Source organism: Canis lupus, chromosome 30, assembly GCF_003254725.2.
Source record: "Canis lupus dingo isolate Sandy chromosome 30, ASM325472v2, whole genome shotgun sequence".
NCBI classification, from domain to species: Eukaryota; Metazoa; Chordata; class Mammalia; order Carnivora; family Canidae; genus Canis; species Canis lupus.
In genome coordinates this window covers 8,503,540-8,513,395 of record NC_064272.1, presented here as the reverse complement: position 1 = coordinate 8,513,395, position 9,856 = coordinate 8,503,540, and the positions used below count along the sequence as shown (strand labels likewise).

The following is a 9,856-nucleotide window of genomic DNA, read 5'->3' as shown; positions in this document are numbered from 1 at the left end:
AGGGGGGGGATGAAAAACACAATTTTGGTGATGAAGGTCAAAACAGGAGATACCGTCTCAAATTCTTATCTCAATGTTTTTCTGCCTCCCTCCTGAAAATTCTCTGCAGAATTTTCAAACTTCTTCATATTTTCAAACCAAGAGGTGACTGACTGACCTTAACAAATTCTGTGAAAGATATGGCGCTGTCTCCATCCTGATCAGCCTCCTGGATGGTCCTGTCTGCAATGCTGCCTAGCTGCTCATCTGAGATATTTACTCCGACCATCATACGTAGCACCTAGAGGACCAAAAACCAAGAGTTACAGGAGATTTGGGGGCCAGGGGGACTCTTTTACTAAGATAAAAGAAAAAGCCCACTCCCACCCTCTTTTCTTTTGATTTGTCCTCAAATATGACAGCCAGAGTGGGAACGCTTGTCTTCTCATCTAAGCCATTCTAGACAATGATATAAGCAGAAGTCTCTGGCAAGGTCACTGGATAGGAAGGCAAAGCTTCACTGGGGGGTGAGTCCTTTGGATTTTCTCTTCCCATTCTTTCTGTCTGGAATATAGAGACGATGCTTTGGTGGTATAGCAGCCATTCTGGGACTGTGAGGTGAAAGTCCTCTGTGTTACGCACACCAGAGCAAGAATACAGAAGCATGTTCCTGGACATCACGTAGGTTCTGTATCAATCAAGATAATCTAGCCCCAGATTTCTTGTTGCATGAGGCAAGCTAGTTCTTATTGGTTTAAGTCAGTTTGGTAGGGCTTTCTAGGAATCCCACATGAATGCACTCCTCTTTGAAGCAGCACATTTACCCAGCTATCCCTAAAGTATATCCAAGAAACATAAAGATCTTTGAAGAGTTAAATATGAAACCCTTCTTTTTAGAAAAATAACAAGCACATTTAAAGGGCTGCAGTAAAGAAGATTGAACACTGTTTCACCAAATTTGCTCCAAACATAACAATGAACCCCTCCCCCCAATTCACCTAACATCTTTAGGCTATAAACATAACTTTGAAAATTGCTACTTTAGGGCAGCCCAGGTGGCTCAGCGGTTTAGCGCCACCTTCAGCCCAGGTGTGATCCTGGAGACCCGGAATCGAGTCCCATGTCAGGTTCCCTGCATGAAGCCTATTTCTCCCTCTGCCTCTGTCTCTGCCTCTCTCTGTGTGTCTTTCATGAATAAATAAATAAGAGTAAGAAAGAAAAAAAAAAAGGAAAATTGCTACTTTTTTTTAAAATATTTTTTTAAATTTTTATTTATTTATGATAGGCACACAGTGAGAGAGAGAGAGGCAGAGACACAGGCAGAGGGAGAAGCAGGCTCCATGCACTGGGAGCCCGACGTGGGATTCGATCCCGGGTCTCCAGGATCGCGCCCTGGGCCAAAGGCAGGCGCTAAACCGCTGCGCCACCCAGGGATCCCCAGAAAATTGCTACTTTAAACAAAATAAGCAACTGTAGTGGTACGACCTCTTAGTATGAAATGGGGGACAGGGTGCTTTTGTGATGCCTTCCATCACTGTAGTCAGTCACCTCTGGCTTCAGAGGTAAGAGCTAAGCTTTCCCATTGAAAGAAAGACTTTCTGGCCCAGCTGTTCATAGGCCTCCTCTTCCTCACTCCTTTACATCCTTTCCAATCTCATGACACAGATTTTTGAAAAGTAATTACAGGATTTTCTGAAAAGAAAAAAAGCTGAAATACTAATTTGCATCAATACTGGTTTTTCTTTTCACAAAATATTTTTTTAAGATTTTATTTATTTCATGAGAGAGAGAGAGAGAGAGAGAGAGAGTCAGGGAAAGGAGAAGCAGGCTCCCTGCAGGGAGCCTGATGCCAGACTCAATCCCGGGATCACAACCTGAGCCAAAGGCAGATGCTCAACCACTGAGCTACCCAGGTGCCCCTCACAAAATGATTCTTGAAAATTGGAAGTTTTACATTTGGAGGTACAAAGATAGACAAATTGAAAGATCAATAAGGAGGCAACTTGGGGCACCCGGGTGGCACAGTCAGTTAAGTGTCTGACTAGTGGTTTTGGCTCTGGTCATGATTTCATGGCCCTGAGATGGAGCCCTGCCTTGGGCTCTGTGCTCAGCAGAGAGTCTGCTTGACGATTTCTCTTTCTCACCTTCTGCCCCTCCCCCATTCACACACAAGTTCACAAGCTCTTTTTTTCCCTCTTTCTCTCAAAACAAAAAAAAAATCTTAAAAAGAAAGGCAGTCTTGGCAAAAATAATGAACAGCCAAGCCATTTGCCATCTTCTGATTGTGTATGGCTGACTAGACAAGTCCATCTTCAAATAGCAGCTTCTTCAGGTCTCAGTCCAATTATTCTCTGAAGAGTTTTAGTTTTACAATTAGAGAACTGTATTGAGCATGTGTGCCCTGTGGGGAGAGGAATGGTGTTGTCTGAAGAATCACTCATTCAATCTGTTAATGAGGACAATAGGGCCTAGAAGTGGCTTGATCCAGGTCATAGTAACCAGTGGTTCTCACTGTCTGCCAGGCCTCTGCATCCAGTCAGTATTCCAGAGCCATTCAGGGTTCTAGTTGGAAATTCATTAGCAAATAGGATTTCTATTATTACTACTTTTTTTTTTAAGATTTATTTATTTATTAGAGAAAAAGAGAGAGAGAGAGAGAATGAGCAGAGGGAGAGGCAGAGAATGCTGAGCAGACTTCCTGATGAGCACAGAGCCAGACATGGGGCTTGATCCCACAAACCCAAGATCATGACCTAAGGTGAAATCAAGAGTTGGATGCTCAACTGACTGAGCAAGGCACCCCTGTCATAACACTTGCTAATATCTGGTAAGGTTTGTTGTATATTCCTTACATCAGTGTAAGAAAGCTCCCTTCTATCTGTTTTTCTAAGATTTTCTTTTTTTTAAGAAATATGGAATGCTTCACAAATTTGAGTGTCATCTTTGTGCAGGGGCCACGTTAATGTTCTCTACATCATTCTAATTGTACTCTATATGCTGCCGAAGCGAGTACTTGCTAAGACATTTTTTAAAAATCATGAATGGAGGGGATCCCTGGGTGGCTCAGCGGTTTAGCGCCTGCCTTTGGCCCAGGGTGCGATCCTGGAGTCCCGGGATCGAGTCCCATGTCGGGCTCCCGGCATGGAGCCTGCTTCTCCCTCCTCCTGTGTCTCTGCCTCTCTCTCTCTCTCTCAAAATCAATCAATCAATCAATCAATCAATCAATCTTTAAAAAAAATCATGAATGGAGGCCGATGTCTAGGTGGCTCAGTGGTTGAGCGTCTCCCTTTGGCTCGGGGCATGAACCCTGGGTCCTGGGATCAAGTCCCACACCGGGCTTCCTGCACAGGGCCTGCTTCTCCCTCTGCTTATGTCTCTGCCTCTTTCTTTCTCTGTGTGTATCATAAATAAATAAATCTTAAAAAAAAAAAACCATGAATGGATGATGAATTTTATCTAATGCTTTTATTCTGTGGAAAAGACAACTCAATTTTTCTACTTTAATCTGTTAATGTGGCAAAATATATTGATTGATTTTCTAATTTTATTTTTTTAAAAAGATTTTATTTATTCATGAGAGACACAGAGAGAGAGGCAAAGATGTAGGCAGAGGGAGAAGCAGGGTCCCTGTGGGGAGCCTGATACGGGACTTGATCCCAGGACCCTGGGACCATGACCTGAGTCAAAGACAGAAGCTCAATTGCTGAGCTACCCAGGGGTCCTTGATTTTCTAATTTTAAAGCAACTTTGAATTCCTGAAATAAACCCACTTTGGCTAAAGTCCAGCATCCTTTGTATAACTGCTGGACTTAATGTATCAGTATTTTGCTTAGCATTTTTACATCTATGTGAATGAAAGAAATTGCACTGTAATGTCCTTATGCAGTCTTTACAAGGTTTTCACATCAAAGTTATGCTAGCCTCATAGAGTAGAGCAACTATCATCTATTGCAGCATAATTGATATATACAATAAACTATACATATTTAAAATGTGCAATCTGTCACGTTTTGACATATGTAGACACACATAAAACCACTACCACAATCAAGAATAATGTACATATCAAGCATCCCCCCAAATCCCCAGGGCTTTTTATTTAAAAATCACACTAGGAATAGCCACTTAACCTTCCCTTAGGATAAACTCACCATGAACTTTTAAACATCCACTGAATAGTTAAGAACTGTATATCTCCAAATATTTGAGACATGGCAGTGAAGGTGAAACTTTGTTTTCTTCTCACATTGGTAAGATCTTCATATCCTCTTTCTGCTAGGATAAAACTAGCTCTTTGACATGATAGTCCACGAACATATTTGTCCTAAAGTCATTTTGAGCCTGAGGAACACTCTAATGGCACTGACTGGCACTCTGGCCATATATATGATCTCTCTACTCCTTGCCTCTTTTTTTTTTTTTTTTTTTTTTTTTTTTTTTGCCTCTGGCTTTTTAAAATCCTAACAAAAATCAATCTACCACTCCAAAAAATCTTTCTGGCAGCCAGATTTGGGCCAGCGGATGAAAACATTCAACTATAGAGGGACTACCTCTGTCTTTTTTCCTCAGAATTTAGCCCATATATAGCAATTTTCAATAAAGTATTTCTTCTCAGTGAAGAAAAAGATATCCCCAACTCAAAAGCAAAGAACAACAACAACAAAAAAAGCAAAGAACACTAGCACTGACCTGCAGACTGTTTTGAATTTTGCTCAGACACAGAAATACAGGAATACTTTAGGCTGGTCCTTAATCTGGCCAAGTAATCCTCAGCTTGGGAGACTCCTCAAAACACTGAATGAATTCAGATTTCCTTTGGGGTGAGTGGAACCCACTTTACTTTTTAGTTGTATCTTGAAATAGAGAAATCTCCCCAGGAAATTCCTGAATGTATTAGCTTCCTAGGGTCCTCCAGACTCATAAATATTAAAGAAAAGAAAAAAAAAAGAGAAAGTGGGAGAGAGAAGAAAAGAAAGAAAAGGAATGGAAAGAAAAGGAAAAGGAGGGATCCCTGGGTGGCACAGCGGTTTGGCGCCTGCCTTTAGCCCAGGGCGCGATCCTGGAGACCTGGGATCGAATCCCACGTCCGGCTCCCGGTGCATGGAGCCTGCTTCTCCCTCTGCCTGTGTCTCTGCCTCTTTCTCTCTGTGACTATCATAAATAAATAAAAATTAAAAAAAAAAAAAAAAAGAAAAGGAAAAGGAAGAAAGGAAGTGGAGAAGGGAAGAGGAGGTCAATGCTAAGAGGATGAAATGCTAGTCACTGCTAGTGGGAGGACAAGAGCAACAAAGGACAGTGAGCAGTCGGCTCAGCGTACATCGGCCTGGCAACAATTCCTTGACTCTTATGTCAAGCCCAGGGACAGACAGGACAGAAGCATTTACCTAACTATCACCAGAATTACCTGGACATCAATAAGCTTGATAAAGCAATAGTTGAACTATCTGAATTAGACCATCTCGCATAGTTTAGCTCTGCCAGTCAGCACCTAAGAGACATTTAGTTGGCTTTTAAATAGCAAAGACATCTCGCTTGGAGAACTCAATGAGCCATTTCACGTTTCCAGCCATTTCACTGGACTGTGCACCAGCATGTGTTAAATAAATGCTTACTGAAAGAACAATTCCCGCTCAAAAGAACAAGCAAGCAGAGCCCAAACAAGTTGTACACATGCATGGCAGCTCTCCCACCTACCTGTAACAGTTCATCACGGGAAATCTTGTCATCTTTATCCAAGTCATAGAGTCGAAAAGCAACTGGTAGGGGAAAACGAGAAGTTACTGGAAATTAGTAGTGTTTTGCCCTTTCTCAAGGAAGTAAATATGTAAAGACACCAGACAGAAAACTGACAACAAATAGTTTTTCAAGAACAACTGACATGACTTCTGGATCTTTTAAAGACATTATGACATTTAAGAAATTGAAATGTATCTCATAACTGATGGCATCTTAACCTTGATAAAATACAACCCCTTTTTTTAAAATTTTTTATTTATTTATGAAGTCACACAGAGAGAGAGAGAGAGGCAGAGACATAGGCAGAGGGAGAAGCAGGCTCCATGCACCGGGAGCCCGACGTGGGATTTGATCCCGGGTCTCCAGGATCGCGCCCTGGGCCAAAGGCAGGCACCAAACCGTTGCGCCACCCAGGGATCCCAATACAACCCCTCTTAAGGCAAATTAGAAAGCTTAATAAAAAGAAAAAATTAAATGTACTTTTTCTTACCTTAGAATGTTTACACTTACAAATCTGTAAGTGGTTCTATTTTTTTTTTTTTTTAAGATTTATTTATTTACTGATGAGAGACACACAGAGAGAGGCAGAGACCTGGCAGAGGGAAGCAGGCTTCCCGTAGGGAGCCGGATGTGGGACACGATCCTGGATCCTGGGATCATGCCCTGAACCAAAGGCAGACTCCCAACTGCTGAGCCACCCAGATGTCCCTGTAAGTGGTTCTATAACACGAGGTCATCTCACCAAACCCATCAAGTCTATTTCATACCGTTCAGAGGGAGGCAAGAATAGGAGCCATGGAAGCAAAGGAGCTGCTGACTATACAAAATACTGCTCTTGGAAAATGGCCACTTTGGCAAATTTGTGCCAAGTTTCAAATAACTTGGAGCCCTGAAAATAAAGAACTTCAGTTTCAAATAAAAATGCTAAGAATTTGATGGTCTCCTGGACTTATCATGTTTCTCTCTCTTTAATAATATGTAAGTCTTCTAGAAACTAGGATATATGAAAGAATTCAGAAAAGCAAAAATCATTCAGACAGTGCCATGTTGCTGAAGAGCTACCATGTGAAGAGTGTGTGGCAGTTATGCCTTTCTGGTTCAAGTAACATTTGAACATGTTCTGAAAAGATAAATCTTCTATTGGGTGGCATCCTAGGTAGAGCTCACACTAGGCCCAAAGGCATTAGAACATGGATGAACATCTCAGTGTTTAAACATCATCCCCCCTCCACCTCCTATCCTTGCCAAAAAAGGAGTCCACTAAAAATTGGAAGTAAAAATTTTAGAAAAATTTAACTTCTTTGCTGTGAGATACATATCAGAATTCTAGAGGGGGAAGGGCACCTAGCTGACTCAGTCCGTATAGCACGCAACTCTCGATCTTGCATTTGTAACTTCAAGCCCCACACTGGATATAGATTACTTAAATAAATAAATTTCAAAAAAATTCTAGAGGAGGGAATTACTGGGAGACTTTCTCTAATGCTTGTTTTCTTTAATTTGGTTAGTTAACTTTATCAAATTTGAGAATTTATATGCTTAGGAGGTTTAGATTGCAAAGAAAAGAAGACCAGGGGCAGCCTGGGTGGCTTAGCGGTTTAGCGCGGCCTTCAGCCCAGGGCATGATCCTGGAGACCTGGATCAAGTCCCACTCGGGCTTTCCTGTATGGAGCCTGCTTCACCCTCTACCTGTGTTCTCTGCCTCTCTCTCTGTGTCTCTCATGAATAAATAAAAATCTCAAAAAAAAAAAAAAAAAAAAAGACCAGGATCATTAGTATTCCTAAAGGAATATGTGTTTATTTTTTGATTTTTTTTTTTTTAAGATTTATGATAGACCTAGAGAGAGAGAAAGAGGCAGAGGCACAGGCAGAGGGAGAAGCAGGCTCCATGCCGGGAGCCCGACGTGGGACTCAATCCCGGGACTCCGGGATCATGCCCAGAGCCAAAGGCAGGCGCGAAACCGCTGAGCCACCCAGGGATCCCCGGAATTTGTGTTTAATATATTCCCCAGAGTGAACAGACACACACATACCCGTATATGTTTTTAAGTTTAAAATACATAAAATGTGTTATCTACTAAACACTCTTAAGGATGATTTTAGAATGCAAATCTGTTTGCTATGTAACCCACAGATAACTGTTTCTGAATTTTTTTTTAAACTATTTTATTTTTTAAAAAGTAATCAGGGATCCCTGGGTGGCACAGCGGTTTAGCGCCTGCCTTTGGCCCAGGGCACGATCCTGGAGACCCGGGATCGAATCCCACGTCGGGCTCCCGGTGCATGGAGCCTGCTTCTCTCTCTGCCTGTGTCTCTGCCTCTCTCTCTCTGTGTGTGTGACTATCATAAATAAATAAAAAAATTAAAAAAAAAATAAAAAATAAAAAAAAATAAAAAGTAATCACACCCAATGTGGGACTTGAACTCATGACCTCAAGATCAAGAGTAGCATGCTCTACCAACTGAGCTAGCCAGGCGTTCCGGTTTCTGAATTTTTTCATCAGCTGTTATATACATATCCCTTCTGTCAAGGTACTTACAGAAGCCTGAACTGCTAATTTTTTTTTTAAGATTTTATTTATTTATTCATGAGAGACACAGAGAGAGAGAGAGAGGCAGAGACATAGGCAGAGGGAGAAGCAGACTCCATGCAGGGAGCCTGATGTGGGACCCGGGTCTCCAGGATCAGGCCCTGGGCTGAAGGTGGCGCTAAACCACTGAGCCACGCAGGCTGCCCTAAATTTTTTTTAGATTTATTTATTTATTTGAGAGAGAGAGAGAGAGAGAGAGAGAACGCGCAAATGTGGGAGCAGGAAGAAGGGCAAAGGGAGAGAATCTCAAGCAGACTCTTCACTGAGAGCAGAGCCTGACATGGGGCTCAATCTCAGGACCCTGAGATCATGGCCTAAACTGAAATCAAGAGTCAGGTGCTTAACTGACTGAGCCATCCAGGTGCTCCCTTAACTGCTAGTTCTTAAAACTCAGCTGCCAGGGACTAAATGTTTGTATCCTCCCAAAATTCTTATGTTGGAACTCTGAATCCCCACTGTGATGCTATTAAGGGGTGAGGCCTTTGGGAGATAATTAGGGTTTGATCAGGTCATGAGGATGTGGCCTTCATGATGGAATTAATGCCCTTATTAAAACTAGAAACAGGAAATCTCTCTTCTTTGCTGTTTCTACCTCCCTCCCCATGTGAGGATACAGCAAGGAAAGGGGGGCTCCTCTGGGTAAAGCAGGAAGACCCCCACGAAGAACCTGACTGTGCTGGCAACCTGTTCTCAGACTTCCAGTCTCCAGAAATGTGAGAAATGTCTGTTGTTTAAGTCACTCAGTCTATGGTGTTCTGTTACAGCAGCCTGAGCAGAGGAAGACATTGGCAGAGACGTAAATGCAGAGATTACCTGATAGGACCTTTGAGAAAAAAACCACAGCATTAGTTGTTGTTTCTTAACTGACTTGGATTCCTATCAGGCAGTTCTGGCCCTAAACCAGCAATGACATTTTCGCCAAGATAACAAATGCTCAAACGACTGAGCCATTTGTTAACATTTCTGTCTTTCCTCTTCTCATCTCTCTTTTATCTCCCCATTCTTTGGTCCTATGATTTGGACTCTCCTAATCCAGAGCTGTCTTCTTGCTTTAAATGCTTTCTGGTGCTCACGATTCCCAAATGTGCAACTCCAGCTTAGACCACTCCTCTGAGCTCCTGACACTGATGTCAAAGCGATATGGCTTAAGACTCTGGCTCTGCTGAATTCTGGCTCTGAGAGTTACTACCTATGGAAACGTGATCAAATTATTTGACCTCTTCATGCCTCATACACCCAAAAGGTGTAATCAAAATGAGGATAACAGAATCCACCACATAAGGTTGTGAGGACTAATGAGTTGATACATGAAAGACACTTGAAACAGTGCTGGGCACACAGTAAGAGTTCAATAAATGTCATCTACCTCCCATTACCTCTTTATCCTCCTTTGAAACCACTCACTACTTTCTTGGTAATGCTTTGTTCTCTGAACATTCCAAGTATTCATTTACCCCCATTGTTCCCTGTGCCTAGAGCTCTCTTCTGTTCTTCTCATGTTCTGCTCTGTTTAGCTCAGAGAGGCTTTCACTCATGAATCCTTCTAATGC

The 9,856-nt window shown here is 42.1% G+C and overlaps 1 protein-coding gene and 1 non-coding gene across 3 annotated transcripts in view; both read right to left on the bottom strand.

Annotated features, from left to right (window-relative positions):
- CHP1 (calcineurin like EF-hand protein 1) overlaps nt 1–9,856 on the bottom strand; it is a 64,059-nt gene that overhangs the window by 17,847 nt on the left and 36,356 nt on the right. For both annotated transcript variants that reach the window (XM_025473150.3, XM_025473151.3), the window contains 2 exons: nt 5,674–5,735; nt 158–280 (listed from right to left, as the gene is read on the bottom strand). In XM_025473150.3, the coding sequence (XP_025328935.1) occupies nt 158–280; nt 5,674–5,735 (185 nt within the window). The remainder of the gene's footprint in view (nt 1–157; nt 281–5,673; nt 5,736–9,856) is intronic.
- Nucleotides 2,886–2,992, bottom strand: LOC112676231 (U6 spliceosomal RNA). Its single transcript, XR_003146400.1, has one exon. It is a non-coding gene; the product is annotated as a U6 spliceosomal RNA (small nuclear RNA).